The sequence below is a fragment of the Myotis nattereri genome (genome assembly GCF_964212035.1).
Source record: "Myotis nattereri genome assembly, chromosome: 14".
Taxonomy (NCBI): Eukaryota; Metazoa; Chordata; class Mammalia; order Chiroptera; family Vespertilionidae; genus Myotis; species Myotis nattereri.
In genome coordinates this window covers 25,271,730-25,295,131 of record NC_138089.1, presented here as the reverse complement: position 1 = coordinate 25,295,131, position 23,402 = coordinate 25,271,730, and the positions used below count along the sequence as shown (strand labels likewise).

General features: G+C 42.4%; 1 protein-coding gene across 3 annotated transcripts in view; it reads left to right on the top strand.

The window, feature by feature from the left end:
- The first annotated feature begins 5,931 nt into the window (after nucleotides 1-5,931).
- SRGAP3 (SLIT-ROBO Rho GTPase activating protein 3) overlaps nucleotides 5,932-23,402 on the top strand; it is a 221,671-nt gene continuing 204,200 nt past the window's right edge. For all 3 annotated transcript variants that reach the window (XM_081106102.1, XM_081106103.1, XM_081106104.1), the window contains exon 1: nucleotides 5,932-6,724. In XM_081106102.1, coding sequence (XP_080962228.1) covers nucleotides 6,658-6,724 — 67 coding nt within the window. In that variant the 5' untranslated portion in view covers nucleotides 5,932-6,657. The remainder of the gene's footprint in view (nucleotides 6,725-23,402) is intronic.

Below are 23,402 nucleotides of genomic sequence, written 5' to 3'. Positions count from 1 at the left end.
AAAGGGACAGTTGGGCTATATAATTGGAAGCACACTTCTTGAAAAGCTAGAGGACTTCTGCATCAGCTGGTAGCTTTCCTCAGGCCTATGGACAGGTTCTGATTGCTAAGAGACTGATTTCTTTACGCTTCCTAACAGAGCTAAGTGGGTAGGTACCTGAGGATCTGTGAGTTCCTATGTGCATCACAGTGCTTCTCAGTAGGATGTGGCACCTATGTTTTTAGGGGAAAGAACACCAGATACAAGGTCAGGTGTCCAGGTTCCTTACATGACTTTCCAGTGGGGAAGTCCTTCAGCTTGCCCATGACTTTATTTTCTCATCTGTAAAAGGGGAGTAAAATTACCTATCTCAAAGGGCTGTGCGAGGATCAAGATGATGGATGAGAAGGTGCTTTATAAACATCAAAGCTGGATAATTTCAAGCTGCTTTATCACATTTCCATGGATCTCTTCTGTGAATTTCCTTTCTTTCCCACATTTAAGAAATTTTTATTTATTGTTTGGAGAGAGAGGGGGGGGGGGGGAGAGAGAGAGAGAGAGAGAGAGAGAGAGAGAGAGAGAGAGAGAGAGAGGAGAGAGATATTGTTCCACTTATTCATGCATTCATTGTATGTGTCCTGACCTAGGATTAAACTTGAAAACTTGGCTTATTGGGATGATGCTCTAACCAACTGAGCTACTTGGCCAGGGTTTTCCCACATCCTTTTTATAGCAGACACATGTTGATTTTGCCTATCCAACATCCATTCTTTTTCCTTCTGGAATATCACCTTGATCCCCTTTGGGAATCTCTCTGGCTATGTGGATTGTTTGGGACTGACCCCATTTCATAGCTCCACGGGAAAACCCATGATCCAGGCCTCACCAAGCAGAAGATTCCATTCCCTGGTCACAGATATTGGTTCGAGGATAGCTATTCACTTTAGCCCAGGTCAGTTGACCATTCCTGGGACTTTTTCTAGAACTCCTGGGAAAGACTCTGCTTTCCTTGCTGGAATTGCCGAGCTGGGGGGATGTAAGCCTGAAGCTGTTGGGGGCCACTTTGCCATCTTACAGGAAGAGCCTGCTACCATAGAGGAAAGCATAAGGGAGAGTTGGAGGAAGACACATAATGTCCTGTTGACATGGTTAAAGTTTCTGGATTCAGCCATGCCTGATTTATATTCATTATGAATGAGGTTGATTAACATTTCATGTATATATTTCCCTTTCATATCCTTTGCTATTTTTTCTACTGGGCTGTTTGTTGGTGTTCTTATAGATTTGAAGGAACATTTTTAATATTTTTTATTGAGGTAAAAGTCACTTAACATAAAATTAACCATTCACAATGAACAATTCATTAACAATCCAGTGGCATTTAGTATATTCATATACATAATGTTTTGCAACTATCACCTCTATCTAGTTCTAGAACATTTTCTTCATCACCAAAGAGACCCCATATCCATTAAGTAGTCACTCCTCATTCCTCACCTCCCTCAACCCCTGGCAATCATTCATCTGCTTTCTGTGTCTATTCAAAATATTTCAAATAATCGGATTCAAGCAATATGTGACATTTTGTATCTCTTTTTTCACTCAGCATAATGTTTTCAAGGTTCATCCATGTTGTAGCATCATTAGCCCTCATTCCGTTTTTATGGCTGAATAATATTCCATTGAATGGATAGGCCATGTTTTATTTATTCATTCACTCATATGTTGATGGACATTTGGGCTGTTTCCACTTTTTTGGCTATCATGAATAATTCTGCTATGAATATTCATGTACGCGTATTTTTTGAATTATATATCAGGGAAATTAGTATATTTTTATATATCAGAGAAAATAGTCTTTGGCTTATGATAGGTGTTGCAAATATTGTATTTCAGTTTACCATTTGTCTTTGACTTGGCTTATGGTGGCTTTTGCAAGCAGAGTTCTGAAAAAATTGCTATGTAATTGAACCTGTCCAGGTGGGTTTTGTGACACAGTTAAGAAGGCCATCCTTATACTTGCGGTTATAAAATAATTCTTCCATCAAAGCTTCCACTTATCCACTCATTTCCTTATCAGTCAAACAGGGATTAAAAACAGTCCTACTTGTCCCCCAGGGTTACTGTGAGTACCAAAAAAGAAATGATATGAAAGGGCTTTAAAAATATAAAGCAATATATATACAAAAGGCATGTTGTCATCATCACTATTAATTGTATCAGATTCTGGCACTAACTAGCTGAGTTGTTTTTGCTTTCATTTTGCAGAGCAGAGATTGAAGGGCAGAATTATTTACTGAGCCGGCCAAGGATACTTTAGTTGGTAGCAATATGGAGAATGTCACAAAAGATGTCAACTCTTATTAGTCATCTTAGGAGGGTTTCATATTTGACCAGAAAAATAAAATTGCCTTAAACTGAAAACTATTCTGGTCACTCTTCCTTCGAGTCTTTTTTTTTTCTTTTTCTGCCAAGAAAAGAAACCAGTTCTGTGAGTTTTGTGTTATTCAGCTGTACTTGTAATTTAAACCTCATCAGTGGCCATTTGTGACACGATTTTCTTGTATTTTTAACCCCAAATTCTTTTTCTTAAAATATTTTTTCTTGATTGTAGAGAGAGAGAGAAGAAGGGAGAGGGGGGAGAGAGAGAAACATCGATGTAAGAGCAGAACATCAATCAGCTGCCTCCTGACCACCCCCTACCGGGGATTGAGCCCACACCTGGGCATGTGCCCTGACCAGAAATTGAGCCAGCAACTTTTTGGTGCACAGGACAATGCCCATCCAGCTGAGCCACACCGGCCTGGGCCCCAATTTTTTTTTTAAAGTAGCAAGCTTTAGGTTGAATACTATTGATTGAAAAAAAAAATATCAGTATTCGGCAGCCATTATTCCTATGATAATGGCTCTGAGATAGAATCGTGTACTGGTTAAGTCCTTGGACCCTGATGTTGGTCAGACTTGGGCTTAAATATGATCCAGTTAGTAATCCAGTGTGTGATCTTGGGCAGATTGCTTTGTGCCTCTATTTCACCACATGTAAAGCAAGGGTGATTTCAGCACCGGACTATTGTGTTGCAGCAGAAGTCAGTGATACAGTCTATATAGAGTACTTGGTCCAGTGCCTGTATGGAATGAGGGCTCGGTAAATACTAGCTATTAGTATAATTCAGGAATATCTAAGAAAATTCATAAGATGAGCCCAAGGGAAATGGAATATACCCTTTTAGCAGGTATTCCCATCCTGTGGGGTTGGCACAGATCAATGGTAGAGCCCTTTCCTTGAGGCAGACCACATTTATTTGGGAGAGAAATCCGGTTTCTGTTACTATCATGTGGTGTGGGGGGTAAGTAAGCAAGCAGTTGGTTCTCATATAGTAAGGCCATGTAGAGGGGTGTGTCACAGAAGGGCAGCTGGGAGACTGGAGTGAGCTGCGGGAAGGACTGGAAGGAAAAGGATGAGGACATTGTGCCAGGGGGCCTTCTCAGGTCACATCACCTGTTCTTGGAGACAGAAGCTTCTGGATGGTGTGATTCACTGTGTGTGGTGATATATTTGCCAGGGCACAGCCCTTTTCTTCTTTTTTCCCATTTTTTTTTCTTTCCTCTCTTCCTGCTTTTAACCTGTGTGTCTGGGGTCCCAACTCTTGTCCTAGGTCCAGCATGGTTGAGCCCTAACAAAAAAAAAATAAAACATCCGTGGGATTTCTGCTATATGCCAGGCACTTTAAATCCCCAGTCGCATTAGATCCTGTGCAGTGAGTGAGGTCATTTTGTAGATGAGAAAACCGAGGCTCTGAGAAGGCCCCCTATGAGCTGGTAAGCGGCAGAGCCAGAATTTAAATCACCATCTGTCTTATACCAGAATCCAGCTTCTCCTGCCATTTAGCACATAGCTCTGTACCATACTTTGCTTCAAATTCATATGGGTTTTTGTGAATCCCTGTGGCTCAGTGCCCTACATACAGGTCTCCCAGAAATATTTATGGCTTTAAAATGTTAGTAGTGGATTTAAAATTTTAGTAATGAAGAGAATAGCTGACATTTATTTGTTCCTGTGTCCAATGGGCAACAAGCAGGTTAAGTCACTTGCTTTCCTTCCCAGAGCTGGTCAGTGGCAGAGCCAGGCAGGGGATCCCGTCTGTCACATGCCAAGGTGTGCAGTGTTGACTCCCATTTTTCTCTGAGAGTCTAGGCTTGAGGCAGGGATGCTAATCTCTGAGCACATCTTTCTCAGGTAACATGTATGGCGTTCTCTTTTTTAAACTAGTCCAAAGGGGAACCAAAGAGGGCCTGGGAAGGATGAGGCAGAGGGGTGATGGCAATGGTTGTGGGCCAGTTGTGATTTATGAGCTTTGCAAACTCCTGTCTCTGGGCACGAAGCTGGAATAAGCTCTGTGATTCACCAGCTGGACTTTTCCCTGTGCTTTCTCCAAGTAGATCCTGTGCATTCCCATCTGTAGACCGTAGCTCATACTGTTTGCTCCAAAGGAATGCCCTGCTGCCCACACTCCCCTCGCCATGCCTACCTGGGGAGACCCATTACAGCTCCACCCTCTCAAGGAAGCCTCCATGGATTGGCATGGGTAATCTATTCATTTCTGAACTTGAGTCAAGTAATTAATTATACATTCAAAAAAGGCAAATGGAAGACTCTTTTGAGAAATTTGTGAAAATACCATACTCAGGGATTATACTAGTACATGTTAATGATAATCTTAACATGTGAAATCCCAGTGGTCAGGGACCCTATATAGTGCTTGATTTCATTGTTCAATCTTTTATTCTACTTTCAAGGCACATGACATGGGTTTCAGCTGTCTAGTAGAATGTTTTGAGCATTTGCATGGGCAGAATTTGATCTGGTGTCAGACAGCCTAGGCTTGAATGCTGGTGACCTTGGGTAAGTTACTTCCCATATCTGTGCTTCTGTTCCTTCATTTGTGAAAGAGGGATTACTTATACTGTGTTGTTAGGTTGTTGGGGGGATATCTTAGGGTCATAATAATTGCTGTCATTTATTGAGTGCTTCTTATATGCTCGGCACTGTGCTAAGCCTGGCTTTACATTCTTATTTGATCTTCCCAAGAGCTCCTTCATTCCTGAAGTCCCCTACGCTGCAATATTTTCTCTTCTATAGCACTTATCATCTTCTACCATATTACATAATTTATTCATGTTGTTTATTTTTCGTCTGCCCCTCCCAGGGTCTCCTGCCTTGCACAGTTCCACAGGCACCATTCACAGTGCATTCTGAGTTCTGCTCTGAGAATGTTAATGTAGTGACTTCCTGGAGTTGTGTGAGGTGGAGACCTTGGAGCTTCAGGAAGGCAGGGATTTTCCCACCTGTTTTGATCACTGCTGTATCTCTGTGCCCAGAACAATGCCTGACCTATAGTAAGCTTTCAGTAAATATTTGTTGAATGAAATGGGCTCTAAAGAGAGCCCATTTTATTGGTGAGAAAACTAAGGCTCAATGAGTAATTAATTTGCCTAAAGCCCAGCGAGAGACAAAGGCAGCTGGGTGTTTCCAGCGTGCTTGCCCTCAAAGGGTTTGCAAATCTGCATGTCTGAAACGTCTGGCATTGTCCCTGCTACCCCACAATTGCTCAAAAATATATTAATGAACATGCCTGCACGGGTCAGCCCCTCAACTCTGCTAGACAATTCCCACAGAGTGACAAATTGTCACAGAGCTGTTGCTTTAAGAAATTGGATAAATTGCACGGTACAAAGAAAAGGTGGACCTTTCAGCGATTTTGGAAGAAAATTCCCTAATCCCACTGCTAATGGTAGGAGTTTGCAGGGGCCTCTCTGGCTTTCCTAGCCTGATTCTTTTTCCTGCTGCCTTCCCTTTTGTGACTGTCTCTTCCCCTTTTTGCTTGCAGTGAGTTCTGCTCTCCTGTAGGCTACAATGTGTCAGTTGTTATAAAATCCGGGAGGTGGAGCTTAGTGACGAGGGCGAGGTTGGTGGGGGAGTGCTCAACCAGCCCTGCAGGGCGAGCAGTCCTACTCTGGGTTCACCGGAGCTTAAGCCTTGCAGCAGAACTTCCTTCTCGCTCTTCTGGCTTTGATCCTCACTGTACATCAGAGCAGAGGCGCTGAAGGGAGGGAGGATGCGAGATGACTGGCCCTTTGGCAACCTGACCATCTCCTTAGCAGAGCCTTGGAAAGACAGCCAGAGACTGACTGCAGCACCAAGGAGGCGCCGCACCTCTTGTGGATGTGTGTCTGCGTGTGTGAGTGTGTGAGTGGGTGAATGGGTGTGAGTGAGGGTGTGTGTGTGTGCATTGTGACTGTGTGTGTGCGTGTCCAGATGAGTGTGCGAGTGCATGTGTGAGTGTGTGTGTGTGTGTGTGTGTGTGTGTGTGAGTGCTCTTGGATTTTATTTTTTTGAAGAAAAATCTTGAAAATCTGGGGCAGGTTACTGTGCTCCTAGGGTGGTGATTCTTCTTTTGAAAGAGTAGCTGACCAGACCAATCTACTAGAGACATTTTTCAGCGAGTAAAGATTATTTTCCTTCCAGGAGAGGGATTTTTCCCCCCCTGGCTCTGCAGCCAAGTGAAAGAGATTAGCCCCTAAACCTGTGAAATCGACCAGAGCCGTGTGAGAGAGAATACGGGAAGAAAAGGAGATATAAATTAAATAGCCTGTCAGTGCCTTTGGCCACGTTGGAAGATGTCATCTCAAACTAAGTTCAAGAAAGACAAAGAGATCATTGCTGAATATGAAGCCCAAATAAAAGGTGAGATGCGGGCTGGGGACTCATGCCTCCCCTCCCCTTTCTTATTCCCTTGCTTTGGCTTTTCCCCCTTTTCCTCCCTGCCATGATGAAATGTTGTTATGCATCAATAATCTTATTGTGAGGAGAAACAGTGGCAGCTGTACAAGTCCAGACTGGTTTCAGCTGCGGAGAGCGCTGGTGCTGGGTGTATGGATTATGAAGTGGTAGCGATCACTGCATTGCAGGTGTGCGAGGAGGATCCGACCCCAGGTTTAGGAGTGTCTCAGGTACTCCATCATCTTGGCCGTGACATGTCACTCTAAGGCCTTCTGAAAGTCCCTTAATATGGTGTCTATTTGTTACGGTCTACTATGTTTTTTTCTTTCTCCTTTATGTTGTTGTTGCTTTGCCTCTGCGCCTTTCTCTGGGTTGAAATTCACATGCATGTGCCCAGGGAAGTAGCACAGGGAGGCTGCACTGCTTTGTCAGTCTCTTGATTGGCCTGGGTTGCCATGGATTAACTGTTATGGGGCATATTGATCCAAACTAATGCAGGCATTTAGGTATAAGGAAGGAGCTTGGTGCAGAAAATGTATTCTCTTGCAGTGTGCAGCCCTAGTCACCTTCCATGCACTAGCGTTTAGGGTCATCAGCTTTCATTCAAAGCCAACAGCTCAGTGCGCTGTGTCGGCTGGTAGGTGCTGCCTGGCTTCCGTGGTGCCAGGGGAAGCCAGCCAGGAGGGTGAGATGACCTCTGGCTGCGTGCACACCCCTCTCAGAAGCCCCTCCCTAAATCCACAATAGCGAGGCGAAAAGGACACTGGACACAATCGCATAGACAAATGCAGGCAGAACCCTCATACAGGCCAGGCTTCTCCCACCCTCATGAGTTCTAGGCTTAGCTTTGGCCAGGAAAACCTGAAAGCACCATTCCTCATGCTCACCCTTTCTCTGAGGATGTACCCTTAGGGAAGCTGGGGCCTGCCCCCCTCTTAGCATCTGTTTTCTTTCTGGTCACAGTTCTTGCTGTGAACGGGTGTGTTGTGGTCTCTCTTAGAAAGAGTAACGACAGGATACATCTTCAGTGGATGTTGGTGCCTCCCTCCCCTTGAGGTGATGAGTAGACTGTTCGGCAAGTTGGTTTTTGGGGCTCAGCCGATCTGAGGTTGCCACACCTGCTTCTAGGTTCTGCTGCAGCTCAAGACTCAGTGACCCAGAAAGGCAGTTGCCTTCCCAGGAACGGCCGAAGGCCAGGCAGTCAGCTTCTGTCCACGCTTCAGATGCTTGGGAAACTTTGAGAGGGGAGCGGCCATCAGGGGAGAGCCTTAGTTTTTTTCCAGTCTCGCCAACTGTCTTGTGCCTTTTAGTTCTGGTCGAACCTCACATGCTAATCACCTCTGGGTAGACCCCAGGATGAAATAAGCAGAAAACCCTCTGCTCTCCTCCCTTTTAGTGTTCAGTTCAGTGTAGAAAACAGTGATTTATGATGTTTCAGCCTTGCCGAAAATTTAGAAACAAGCCCTTGTCAGAGATTTGAATTTACCTGACTGCTCACTACAAAAACCCAGTTAGGGGGTTTATATTTTCTAAGACTAAATTGTGTAATTTTAAAAAAATACACGGAGGTTCCCTTGAAAAAAGCCATAGTAGAGAAGGGGATGCTGAGTTTTGGACAGGTTGGTAGGATATGTGCTGATTACCTTGAAGGATTGCTACCACTGGGCCAGTGAACTTTGCTGGAAGATCTATTAAACATTTATGGCTCTGGCTGATTCTTTTACTTTTTACATTTCACCTTTATTTTAAAAACTAATTTGCAAGTACAAGGTAATGCATTTCAGCAGGAAATGTGCCCAAATGATCTTGTCCCTTCCAGACTCTAAACGCCTTTGCATTCTACTTACAAGAGTTTAAATGTATTCCTTTAGTGTTGACACCCACACAATTAAGGTCAGGATACTGCTGTGCCCCAAACCATCTGGAATCTTTTCTTTCAAAATTCTTTGTTCATCATCATTATTATTGTGTGCACAGGGCTCTACAGTTTCTGTGGCTCACTCCCAGATATCCCTACTCTTGGTTTACACAAGGTTCAGAAAGGGTTCACATGAACTCGGTGTTAGAGATGATGAAACTGAAGCTTTGTAATGTTGAATGACTAGCCCAAGGTCACAAGGCTGAAATGTGAAGGCAGCAGGTTTTCTGCCAGGCCCAGTGTTCCCTGATACATTGTTTGCCTGCAGCTGCCCCTGGAAGGATTGATGTCAGTAGCAGATGGCAGTTTTGTGGCGGGGATGGCTGCCTCTTCGTGGCATTCCATTGTTTTCCCTCTTACTTTGATCCCTTGCCTTTGTTGCTTGCCTCTGAAGAATGTTTGACCAATCACCAAAAATAATGCCTGATGCCAGTTATCTTTCTCCCTGGGCAGCATTTGACCAATCTGTTGCAAACACACCACCTAGTTAGACAGATTTTGTCCTCTGTGACTTCTGTGAGGGGAACTTTTGATTTTTAAAAATGATACTGAGTTCTTTGTAAACGTACTGTCTTTTATCTCTTTTTGGAGAATTTATTGACCCAAAAAGGAAATGTCTTAAAGCAGTTTTTCTTCCTGTTGTAAAAAATTTCAGACTCATGCCTTTTCTTGCTTCATCAGATACTTGAAGTCCTTTGATTAAATACCTGCAATGCAGTAGTATACCATATCTTGTTCATTTCCAGTGATGGGGAACTCACCACTTCCAAAGCCCACATACTCTATCTTTGGACAGCTCTGGCTGTTGTAAGTGGTTTTCTGTTGGGTTAAATAAAGTCTCTCATCCATTTATTGGTTCTATAGTATCTGCCCCTTGGGACTTCATAGAACAAGACAGATGCTTCTTCTCCATGACTGCCCATTGGATGTTTGGAGACTCTGATCATAGCCCCTAGACTCTGATTATCCTCATTTGTTGATTTACAATAATTCTCTGCTGCTTATATTCACTCTCCTTTGACTCTACTGCATCCTCGGTTGCAAACTCCGGTGCATTTGGGTGCTTGGCACATAGAATAAATGAGTGATGATGACCAAGTAAGATGATTTGTGACAGGTGTTCCACCACCTCAGCGAAGGCAATATAAGAAGGGGTGGTAGTGATTATGATGGGCCTGAGCGTGCATGTCCTGTACAAATGGGCAATCACTACCTGGATTCAACCAGTTGACCATTTAGGAATGGAGGCCCAGCCAGATCTTTCCATTTTCCAACAGATGGCAGAAATCTGGATGAGAGCTTTATGCTTTTTTAAATATTTTGTTTTATTGCTTAAAGTATTACAAAGAGTATTATGTATGTCTCCTTTTTTTTTCTCCCTTGACATTCCCCCGGTCTCCCCTACCCCCCAGTGTCTTGTGTCCATTGGTTATGCTTATATGCATGCATACAAGTCCTTCGGTTGATCTCTTACCCCACCTCCCGCCCCCCCAAACCTCCCTGGCCTTCCCACCGTAGTTTGACAGTCTGTTCGATGCTGCTCTGCCTCTGTATCTATTTTTGTTCATCAGTTTATAATGGTCTTTATTATCCATAAATGAGTGAGATCATGTGGTATTTTTCTTTCATTAACTGGCTTATTTCACTTAGCATACTGCTCTCCAGTTCCATCCATGCTGTTGCAAATGGTAAGAATTCCTTCTTTTTTACAGCAGCATAGTATTCCATTGTGTAGATGTACCACAGTTTTCTAATCCATTCATCTGTTGATGGGCACTTAGGCTGTTTCCAGATCTTTGCTATGGTAAATTGTGCTGCTATGAACATAGGGATGCATATATCCTTTCCAATTGGTGTTTCTGTTTTCTTGGGATATATTCCTAGAAGTGGGATCACTGGGTCAAATGGGAGTTCCATTTTAACTTTTTGAGGAAACTCCATACTGTCTTCCATAGTGGCTGCACCAGTCTGCGTTCCCACCAGCAGTTCATGAGTGTTCCCTTTTCTCCGCATCCTCTCGAGCTTTATGCTTTTAAAGAGGTTTTGCCAAATAGACCTCTAAAAGATGATACTATCAAAAGCCTTCTTCAAGAGTGGTACTAAGTTCTAAATGAGATCCTCTAGATGTGGTCAGAGAAAGAAAACAACTACCACCTCTCTTACACTATATGTAATGCTTTTATTAATATAGCCCAAGGGTTCAATTAGCCTTTTCACTGCCCAACCCCTCATTGCAAACATATATATTTATATCTGCCCTATTTCTTCAATCTACTAGCTAGGATCCTCGTCAGAGAGAAAGAAAATGAAATGAATTTAATATGATTTGTTCTTGGTGACCCTGTGCTGGTTCCAAGTGGACATTGCTTCCTGACTGGTGTGCTCACAAATGTCCCTTTACAAATCTGTTCAAGAATCTTGCCTGAGAGTGACATCATATTCTCTAGTCAGGAACTGGCAAGTTATAACTTGTTCCTCTTTTGAAGTTAGAACAACATTTGCCCATCTACAGCTTTTTGGCACCTATCCTATTTTTCATAATTCTCTCAAAGACCACTGATAGTGTTTGGTAATCTTATTTGCAGGCATTCTAAGTATCTTGGGCTCTAATTCATCTTGCTGTCAGACATAATGGTCTGTTCTACATTTATTCAGAGTTCCCATTTCCATTTCAACCTAATGGAAAATTGAAATAGAAGTACAGTGATTGACTTTAGTGTTTTATTTTTTATTACATGCTCCTCATCATTTTAGTCTATCTTAATAGCAAAAGTCTATAATTTTGGGAAGAAAAGCAGGTATTGAATAAGATCATAGAGAATGCATTCGTTTATGCACTCATTCAATACTACTTTGTTCTTAGTCTTGTGCTGGGTGTTTCGAGAGATGCAAAGTATATGGTATATTCTTGGCTTTCTAACAGTTTTCTTGGAATATGGTGAAAAGAATCAGTGAAGAAAACAACAACACACAAAACACAAAATTTTCAACTGAGGGCCAGATGAGTTCAGTCTTAAAGAGATTGTGCCATAGAATGATTGGACAACCATCTTCGGAACCCTGATTGCCTTCAGCAGGATTCAATGAGGAATGCAGGCTGAGTTGGGAAAGCAATGAGGAGTCATGGGGATGGTGGCTGATTAGGGAGCTATCTAGAGGAGGCAGCCATCGCGCAGCTTCAGTTTGTCATCGCCATGAAATGTGAGCCCAGAGTGGCCAGTTCTTTTAGTGTTTCAAGGGAATCTGGATTTTAAAACAAAATGGCCTGATTTTTATTTTTAAAATTTCTTAAAATTATTGAGCTGTAAGTATTTATATATTCCACATTATAAGTCCCTTATCAGATACATGATTTGCAAATATTTTCTTCCATTCGGTGGGTTGTCTTTTCACATTTTTGATGGTGTCCTTAGTAGCACAAAAGTTTTTAATTTTTATGAAGTTCAGAGTATCCATTTTTCTATTTTCCCTCATGTTATTGGTGTCATATCTAAAAATTCTTTGCCAAATCTAAGGCCATAAAGACAATCTCTTGATTTTTAAATGGCAACTCAGATTTAAAAAACACTACAGTGTCTGAACAAACCTGACAGTAGGACAGTTTCAGCGCATGGCCCACCAGTTTGCAACTTCTGGCCTACAAAGTGAAGTCCATAAGAAGTCTTGGTGATGGGCCTTCGGCCAGTTTTCCTGCTTTATCCTCAGTTGTCTTCTCTGTAAATAGGTCTGTCTGCTCTCACAGCCACATCCCTTGTCTCTGGATTTTGCATACCCTCTTCTACCTCAAATTCTTTCCCCGTTTTCTTCTTTCATCCCTCCTCTTTCTGTCTCACCAACTCCTAATCATCCTTCAGTTCCAGCTCAAATGATACCCTCTTCCATGATGCCTTCCTAACTCTCCTAGGCAGAATTAGTGATTCCCTCACATCTGCCCTCCTATTCTGAGCCTTATTATCCTTTATTACAATTTTGTGTTTAGTCTTTGGCTCTGAACTCTTGAGGGCAGAAACCCTTATGGTCATCTTTGTATCCCCAATGTGCTTGGCACACGATTGGTTGGGGGAGTGGCTGATAAGTTACTAATAAGTTTTACTCTTATAACTCATGGCTCAAGCAGTTATTTTTTTTGACATTTATTTTAGCTCAGGCTGCTATAACAAAATACCATGGACTGGGTGGTTTAAACAACAGACATTTATTTATCACAATTCTGGAGCCTGAGAAGTCCAAAATCAAGGTGCCAGCAGATACAATTTCTGTTAAGAGTCCATTTCCTGGCTTATAGATGGTTGTCTTTTTGCTGTGTGCTCAAATGGTCTTTCCTTAGTGTGTGATGAGAGTGAGTTCTCTGTCTTTCTCTTCTTAAAAGGGCACTAATCCCAAACAGGAGGTCACCACCCTCATTATCTCACCTAATCCTAATCACCTCCTAAGGCCACACCCACCACAAAATACCATCATATTGGGGGTTAGGCCTTTGACATTTGAATTTGTGTGTGGGTGACACAAACATTTAGCCCATGATAACACCCATACTTTCTGTTCCATTGAAAGCAGGGGTTTTATTGGCCTGCTGAATTTCCTTCTTTGTCTCTGATAGGGGAGACATTTATTAGTAGGGATTTGGTGAAGGCCGATATGTTGAAAGCCAAGATGATATTTGATGAAGTGATATTTGTCACAGTCTGGGTGGGGTGTGGCTGTGGAGCACTGTACTTCAGGCGCCTCCCAGTCCAGGGAATTAGTGGATTTGGGGGTCTATATTGGCCATTTCTGGAGTTTTCACAACAAACGTTTATTTGTTAGGGATGACCTTTCCTTAGCAGAAACCTCTATCATTCATTCATTCATTCATTCACCCATTCATTCATTCATTCACCCATTCATTTAGTGACTGTTATAAGCCATGCTTCAGGCCTATACAGCTTTATTTAGCAGTGGGAGGTAATTAAATTTTATTTAGCTCTAGGTCTCAGTCATTTAGTCAGCATCTAATTTTGTGATCCCAATACTTCTGAGAGATAGTCATTATTAGTCCCATTTTATAGATTAAAGGCTAAAGTTCAGGGAAACAAAGTAAGTTGCATATGATTACATATCAAACAGTGGCGGAGCTAGGTTTTAAACCAGTCTTCCTGACTTCTGGTTGTGTAGGGAGGCAAGATGCACACCAAGGCAACATGGCTCTGAAACCCAAAGGTTTCTTCTTTGGAGGGGGCAGTCTGGGATGGGTCTTAATCTTTGACTTCCTACCCTCCCTAACACTTCCACGCACCTTCTCATCCAACCTCTCTTAGTCCCCGCTTGATGTCCCCTAGCTGTGTCAGGTCCCTTCACTCCCACCACAGGGAATCATCTTTGGGAAACTAGCTGACTGGAAACACTACTATAGACTCGACAGAGTCTGTATATACTACAAATACTTGACAGAGGTCAAGTGTTTTCTTGTATATGCATAAGCTCTACCTTCATCAACCTGGACATATAGAAACAGAAATCTCAAGTGTCTTCTGGTCCAAGTCTCCTACTTTTTCCCTCCCAGATGTGGAAACTGATGTTTAGAGAAGGATTCTGACTAGAAGACACTTCTAGAACATATTTCCAGAAGGGCAAAAGCTTTATCTGTTTGATTTATTGCTATAGCCTCATTCTTGGGATCTAATTGGTGATCAATAAATGTATGGAGTTGAATGGCTCTGGCGGGTGGGGCAAGCCCTGGCAGTGGTTTCACTTGTAAATGCTTCATTCCTGATGGCTTGTTGATGTTTATAAAATATCTTGGCTGTCAAGGAGAGGTTGCCTGGGAGGCAGAGCTGAGTGGTGCCTTGGAAAACAGAATGAGGCAAGTATATGACAGGTTAAGGATTGGAGAGATCAGGGGAAGAGGTTAGGCTGGTTCAGAAACTGGCCCTTTCCTTCTAAGTGCCAAGAAGGTGACAGGGGTTGACCTTCTAAAAATGCTGAATTTCAGAACCTCTGGCCTAACACAGGACGCAAAAAGCTGTGTCCTGGGCTCAATTGTACTTGTAAATGCTTCATTCCTGATGGCTTGTTGCTATTTCTAAAATATCCTAGCTGGCCAGGAGTGGGATTTTGGCTCTGTTCTCTTAAATTTGTTTAATTATTAGGCCAATTTATGTTTGGAGTAGTGTTTCTTTAGGTGTATTCCATGAGAGTGGAGGTGTTGGGTGGAAAAAAATTTGTGGTCAAATAGGTTTTGGAAGTTTTAGCATAAACTGAATGAAATAAGTTTGTTTCCCACAGGACTTCTGGGAACCTTGAATGTGTTAAGTGGTGGGAGTCTCCAAAAGGGGTTAGGGCTTTCCTCAAACTTATTTCATCTATAGATCCTTTGCATGGAACATCTTTCAAGACTCTGTTCTTGAGATTACATTTTGGAAATGTACATGGTTTGTGGATTATCCAGATTCTTTCTCTTTTTTGTTTTTTGCCCATTTCCCTAATTTTTATACTTCTTTCAGAGGGCAATTTGAAGAAGGGAAACGGTAAGACAAAAGCATATCCAGCTCAGCTAAGTGATATCAGTGTGCTCTTTTGAGTTCACTTAGAAAATGTTGGTTTTGACATTTCCAATTACAGAGCGCTCAACCATTGATTTAAATGGTCATTTGGTGACAGCTCACCCCTGATCAATATGCATGGCATGTACACATGTGCCCATCTGTGCATGACAGTAAGGGGGTACACTAGGCTGCAGGCAGTGTTCAAGGTGCCTTGAATGGGCCTAGGCACTGCCCCTGGGATTGCACAGCTAGTGCCAGGTGATAATGGTGCAGATGAACACACAGAAGCCCATGGCCCATTGCATGTTAGAGTGAACAGATCTCAGCCAAAAATCCAGGTGCATGAGAAATGTGCTTTTCTTTGTATTTTGTAACTTAATTCCATTTCACATCTCTGTTCTGTTGGAGGTGGCAGCAACAAATCGAAGTCAATTTGGGGTTTCCTCTCTCATTTCCTCCAGCGTTGTATCCCGAATCCAGGTTGAAACAGGCAGCACTAAGGACATTTGCTTGATTTGGCACTCAGTACTGGTCTCCTCTCCTTCTTACTGGGCATTCAGGGGTCAGTCTGTGACAGTGATCCTCCTTTTTCAAATCCCGAGGCTCCTTTGCATGCCTCCACTTCATTTCCTTCCATGTGATTTGCAGGCATCAGGGGTCATCCTGGGGCCCACATGCCATCATGGTGAGGGACTGGACATTTGTCTCAGGCTTGTCTTGCCACGCCCAGCACTCTCTCCTCCTCCAGTGTCTCCCTGGGGCTCTGCCTGGGGAAGTGGCCCAGCTCCTCTCTGTTCCTGGGCTTGTTTGGGGTGACACAGGGTGCAGGTTATTTTCTTAGACATGCATAAAATCTGTATACACCTGACTCCCTGAAATCTTTATTCATGTGTAGGGCTGTAAGGAGAAAGGTGGGTAAGAGGGGGGATAACCTGGCACTTTGTCATCAGACATTCTCTCAAAGCTATTGTCCATAATCCACATATCTTTTTATTCTCCCTGAGGGCTAGGCTTTGGAAAGTCAAAAGCCAAGAATTGAGTCTTTCTCTGTATTGTCTTTCTCTGAGGCAATGAACACAGAATGCCTTCCCTGCCTGAATCGGGTCCAAGGGGTCTAAGGAAATCTGGAAGAAAACCTTTAATATTTCAAAATATTAATTGCAGTGAGTTTCCTCTCTTCTCCATCTGCACCATCCTGACCCAGACCACCATCACCTCTTGCTGGGACCATGGCAACATCTTCCTAACTCAGGGTTTCTCAACCTCTGCACTCTCCGAATTCTGGGCTGGATCATGTTTTTGTTGTTGAGGGGGGAATGTCCTGCACAATGTGGGATGTTGAGCAGCATTTCTGGCCTCCACCCAATAGATACCAGTAGCACTCCCCTCCCCAAATTGTGACAACCAAAAATGTCTCCAGACATTGCCAGATGTCCCCTGGGGGGTGGAGTGCAAAATAGCAAAATAGGCCCCAGTTGAAAGACAGTATTCTTATGTGGTCTCCCTGCTTCTTCTCTTGTCCTCATAATCTGTTCTCCCCACAGCAACCAGCAGTAATTCTTACACAGTTTAAACCTAATTATGTCACTCTTGGTTTCCAAACCTTCCAGTAGCATCTCACTGCATGAGAATTAAATCCAAAACCCTACCTCAGCTTACAAAGCTGTGCTCTGCCTACATTGGCCACATTACCTGTCCACTTTCCTGGTTCCTTGAATTCTCCAAGCTTGGATCTGCTTTGGGCCTTTGCACTTAGATTTTTCCTCTTTCTGGAATCCTCTTCGTCTCGATTGTCACATGGCTGGCTCCTTCTAGGTATTCTGCTTTCAGCTTTCATGTCAATTCCTGACCACTCAGTCTTAAGTAGCCCTGGAGTAACTACTGGGTCTGCTGACGTGAATTCTTAGCAGAGCACTTATGACTATATGATATTTCCCCTTCTTTGTTTATTTCTTCTCTTTACCAGAATTGAAAGTCTGTAAGAACAAGACTTTTGTTTCTTTTGCTCATTTGTTTTGTTAGCACCTGGAATAGCACTTGTTATATAACAGGTGAACCTAATATTTGTTGATTGAATGAATGAATGTAGATGTCCTTGTGTTGGACTTTGCACACAACCACTTGTAGATATTTTGCTTTGGGGTACATGGGATCAAACTAGGAACTGCAGTCTAGAGGCACATACTAGTAATGAAGCAGAGCCAGGCTTTCCCCAAATCTTGATTGAGAGATAATTCAGGAAAATTAATCCACAGAAGGGATAATTGTATCTATGCAGAGCAATCCAGTTGATGGCTTAGAGGGGAATGAGGTAGAGAGACCAGGTGCTACTTGCAGGGGTACTGCAGAGAATCCAATATTTTTTATTAGTTGAGTATGTATCTAATATGGGGACACAAAATGGGTAAAATATAGTTTCCATTCCTGTCTTTGATAGACTTATAGTTACAAACATAAATTAATACAGTAAGTGCTGGAATAGTACAGTACTGGAATCACACACTGCGGAAACTCAGAGTGAGCATGTCAGCTTTGCCTGGGATAGCTGGAGAGGTTTTTATAGGAAAGAGGACTTTTGAGTAGGGCTGTGAAGGATGGGTAGAATCTCTCAAGATGATAAAAAGCATTTCCTGAAGAGAGAACAGCCTGTGAAAAGGTATGGGATGGTCATGAAAGAGCCTGGGTACTTGGGAAATGGTGAGAAATTTGATGTGGCTGAAATTCATAGTAGATGGAGTGGAGGGGCTGTGGGAGATGAGATTTGAAATGAGAGGAGCTTGAAGTTCTTTTTAACCATTGGATCCTATGAGTCTTTATCCTTGGAGATGGAGGATAAGAGCCTTTTTTTGGTAACATTTTTTTATGATTATGGATGTGTGCATGCTCATTATTTTTAAAGTTTTAAAAATACAGAAAAATATAAAAAAGGAAAAAAGGAATCTAGAAGCCACTACCTGAGATAACCACTATAAACATTCAATATATTATCTTCCAGATTCTATATCTCTATTAAATCTGTTTTATATCTTGTGTAACAAAAAATGGGATCATAGATCTTTTATGAAAAGTTATAAAAATAAAACTGATAAGGAAATCATCATAGGCCTGTAGACCTAGGTCTGAAATAGACAGAGTATGGCCTAAAAATAAACAGACGTTGCCAAGTAAGAACATCAATCAATAAGCCTGATCTTCCATGTGTTTGGATGGTCCTTTAGGGCGGGGGAGTGTAGTAGCTGGCTTGTGTTGGCCACTTCTATCCCCACAAACCTGTATAAAATTGGGGGGAACTGAGCTCACTCATCAAGAACTTCCCCCGACGCTATAATATCTGTTCCAGTCATGTTCGGTTAAAATTTTCTCCCTTCCCAGTACACTGTAGTCTCACTTCCCTGTTGGTACTCAGGAAGTACTTTGGCAGGAAGTACTAAAAAGAGAGTCTTGTCTAAAGCAAAGAATTTAGTCTCAAGAAGCAGGTTACCCTCTCTGATGGCACCTTCCCTCTGATTCACCTTTCTTTGTTGTTCTCTGCTGGAGTTCCTGGTCATCAGTGGAACTTTTGAGATTCCCGATTGCTAGTCTGTTCCCAACAGTGGTAACCTGTTCTCCCCTGGCTTATAATGGTTGGTGAAGGTATTTTCAGAATGTAGTTTACTATAGGTCAGTGGGTTTTCCAACTTTTTGTTAGACAGAAAGCCCTGTAGGCACGTAGAGTTCTTATTGAGAGATTGGAGCTCAGAGGGAGGGGATAGCTCTGTAGGAGGACCTTCCATAGCTTAGAGTGCCTTAAAAGGAGCCAGAGAGAGAGAGATGACATGAGAGACATGTAACAATGAAACACTTTAGTCACCTTCAAGAACACCAAAGAGTAGATGTCGTTTCTCTGATTTTTTTTGTAGTAAAGAATGTACACAGGCTGAGCAGCATGACTGCTCTCCAATCATTGTTCCAGTAGGACGTTTCCAAGTAGAGTTGGCCAGTACATTACTTTTTATTTTACATGTGCTTTATTTTTAATAGTGGCCTTTCTAGACAGTATTTTTTATTATTATTGATTTTTTACAGAGGGGAAGGGAGAGGGATAGAGAGTTAGAAGCACTGATGAGAGAGAAACATCGATCAGCTGCCTCTTGCACACCTCCCACTGGGGATGTGCCCACAACCAAGGTACATGCCCTTGACTGGAATCGAACCCAGGACCCTTGAGTCCGCAGGCTGACGCTCTGTCCACTGAGCCAAACCGGTTAGGACCAGACAGTATTTTTGGATCTCCTGAGGATAAATGATCTTGGGGAAATGGAGGCAGAAAAACAGTCACTCCCTTGCTCTGATATCTGGTAACTAAATACTTCTTGTCCTCTGACCCTGGCCATTTGGACTCCTGACCATTTGCCTGGTTGTGGTTTTTTGAGTTTGTCTCTTGACTCTCAGCTCATCTAGGGCTTTAGTCATGTATGGCCCAATTCTCTTGCTTTAGGCCCCACCTTGAATATATCTGTCTTGCTGGATCTCATACTTGGCATAATATCACCATTGAAACTCTGCACCAAAATAATGATGGAGGCCCCACTGCTCTCTGCCAGAAACAGAATTGTATGCTATTGGGAATAGTGGGAAAGAAATGTTGAGAAACATGGTGGGCCAGTTTACTTTGATTTAGTTTAACAAATATTTATTAGTTCCTACTATGTTTCCTGACTCCATAAGAGGAAGACAAATTTTAACTTGTAATTATAAAAATGTTGAATGTTATGAAAGGATGGTACAGGGTTCTTGGAGGAACCTATAGCGAATGGATATAAATTGTTGAAAATATTCTAGGCGATTTCTGATATTGATCTGTAAAGCTGAATTGGTCAAGCTTATCCCACCACATTATTTCCTGAGCTATTTAGGACCAAGACAGAACCATATTTTCATTTAGAGAAGGGTCAGAAGCAATCAAAATATTTAAGGGGTTAGAAATATTGGTACTTCTAAGAGGAAACACACAATTTCTGATGTAAAAGATTGAAATGGTTTCAGAAAAGGAATTTTATAGTAGTTATATTTAATATGATAAGTACAGTAATGGGATAAGTGCTTTTAAGGTGAAATTAAAGCCAGGGATCAACTGAAGAGGATAGAAATCCATCCTGGCTAGATAGTTATGTTCAAGTCACAGAAAGTAAATGAGGCAAGAATATGGATTGTTGAAGGAGGCAGCTGTGATATGGCTGGGTTGGGGGTGGGGGTGCTCAGAATGGAATTGCATAGACCTGGGTTTGAGTCTTAGCTTATGGCTTATCAGCTGAATGACCCTGGATAAATCTTTTATTATCTAAGAAAAGACTAAACTCTCAGTGTATGTATGTCTGTGTGTGTTACAATCCTATTTTTTTAAAATAAAAAATGTGTGTCTTTATGTATTTGGGTATGTATAAAAAGAATCTCATAGTTTTTAATGATTGATAACGATGCTTTCTCTTGGGGACTTAGGAATCCGGTAGAGGTCGGGTTTGGGGCAGGATGGTAGTGACAGGAACAGTAGAAAGGAGACCTTTTCCCTTATATTCTTCTATTTTTGATTGACTTCTGAAATAGTGATTGTGATTACTTTTCTAATTTAAAAACCCACCAAGTTGACAATAAAAGTAAGGAATTTGTTGACAATTTTTTCTTCTATGGAGGATGTTCAGACGTCAGCTGCACTATGGAAGGAAAAGAGGGAGGGAGGGAGGGAGAGAGGGAGGGAGGAAGGAGGGAGGGAGGGAGGGAGGGAGGAAAGAAGGAAAACACCTGTAAGAGATTTTTAAGTTTTGCTTAACATTTTGTGGTGTTTATTATGTATTGTAAGAATGATTGCTGAAATTATCTGTATTACTTTACTGGATTATCTCCCCTCCCTCCACCTTCCATGCAGTGTGGAAGATGTTTTCTTTTCTCCGTTCTTTTAAAATTCTAAGAGATGGGTATAGGGGTGGAATAGTCAAGTCCAATCATTGAAGTACTGGGTTAAAATCAGGAGCCATTGTGCTGCTGTGTCCAGAGTCTTGGATTTAGTCATAAAACCCGTCTGATCTGTCTTTTGAATGAGGCACTTCTCCATTCTGCATCCTTGCATCCTCATTTGTAAAATGAGGCATTATCTACCCTAAAGGCTAGTTGCTATGAGGATCAAATGAGGTGGTGTGTGAGACAGTAAACTCTAGAGTTCTGCAGAAATGTTAATTATTTCTATTTTTGCCTAGCTCCTCCCCGGGGCATGCTGCTATTACCATGGGGTTGTTTATGTGTCTGTCTCCCTATGAGTGCCTCAGAGTGCAGGGGCCTTCTTTTATTCATTCTGAATTCTTATGCCTAGTGCCTGCCACACAGGAGGCATTCAAAGCTTCTGGAATAGCTATCAAGGACAGAAAAATATATGCATAGTTAGTTTTAGGCTTATGAAAATATTAAGGTGCTCTTCCAGGAAACACTGACTTCCAGTTCTATTTAAAAGGAATTAAAAAAGAAATCAGCTAAGTCTACAACAGAAATGATATTGCTGGGACAAAGTAAATAACTTCATTAACGAAAATTTAATTGCACAGTTTTATAAAGAGACAGAGCCACCTCTCTCCATCCTCATTATTGCCAAAGACCTGACAGTTGGTTCCAAGGAGGGCAAGATGAATAAAAGGGATTGAGAAAAGACAAATCCTGATACTCCTGGAGAAATGTCTCCCAAGAATCAGGAATGCCCCTGAATCACCAGTTTCTTTGGTCAGAGCCCTGGAATAAGCCTTCTCCAGGCTCCTCAGACAAAGACCCTTTTTGGCCTCTACTCCAGACTGTGGCCGGTAAACCACAAAATCCCTTATTTCCCCTGGAAGTGGGAAAATGGCCAGTTGCTTGACAAAACTGGAAGGATTATCTGAGGCTCAACTTGGGGGCTCCAATACCTCTAAAACCCAGATAATTATCATCTGAATGGGTGGGGGAAGGCCTGGAGCCAAGCCTAGAAACAGCCTTGTGTAGTCCTGCAGTTAGGAAGGAGGGGACCAATCTCAGCACTGGGCCTCTGGACCCTTCTCTATTACTATCGAGAAGCCACATTTTCTTCTCCCTCTCCTGCACCAGTTCCTTAAGTACAAGTCAGCCTAGGGGCATCATTAGATGGGTTCATAATTGTCCAAACAAGTGGTGATTGTTGCATGGTCCATTGTTCCCTAGGTGAAGTCTCCAGCGGCCTGCCAAAAGGCTCTGCCCTGTACAGTGTTTCAACTGAGTGGATGGGAACATGAGCGTGCCCATCCAGTTTTAGAATGTCAGGAAACCGAGGAAGGCGGGCTTAGTAATCGGGAACATGGTTGTTAATATCAAACTGCTGGAGATTTGCAGCCCAGCTATGCTACTTTCTTACTATGTGATTTTGGGCAAGTCTTTTTAATCTCTTTGAGCCTCAGTTTCCCCATCTATAAAGTGAAGATAGTAATTCAATTTCAAAGAGTTATCTAGGTGGTTAAATTGAGACAATGTATGTAAAGCCCACTGCACAGGGCTAGGCACATAGTAAGGACTCAATCAGTGTTAGCTATTGTTATTAATAATTACAACTGTAAGTAATACTGCAGGCTCTGGAGCCTAGTAGATCTGGGCTCAGATTCCAGCTGTGCCACTTACTAGTTGTGGGCAAATTGTTTAACCTCCCTGAGGCTTAGCTCTCTGTACCTCTGTAAAACAGGAACAATATACCTCCCTTGGGCATTTCTGTAAAGCATTCAGGTCAGAACAGACACATGGTAGGTGCTCCATAAACAGTGATTACCATTAAGAGAAACAGCACATTCTGCGGTAAATAGAACCAGGAAGCAGAGATATCTTAACAGAATGGGATAAGGCACTGACTCTAAAATTCTACAGTTTAATAATACCTTTAAGAGAATACCACCAACTCTTCAAGAGAAACTAAACCTTTATGGATATTGAGCCTTGAGAGGAATTTCTCCCCTGAATAGGTAGAAATGTAAATGGAGTAATAACAAATTGGCCTTTGATTAGGATATCAGACCTTGGACCCTGACCCCAGCCTTGTCCCTTGTCCAGGTGGCTCTTGGCACCTCCCTAAGAGGATTCAGAGGGAAATAGATGATAGAGGCCACTCATTGGGAAATGAATGTCTGCCCCGAAGCTGTGGCTCAATACCCTGTAGAAGTCTGGTGGGCTGATCTTCACCTGC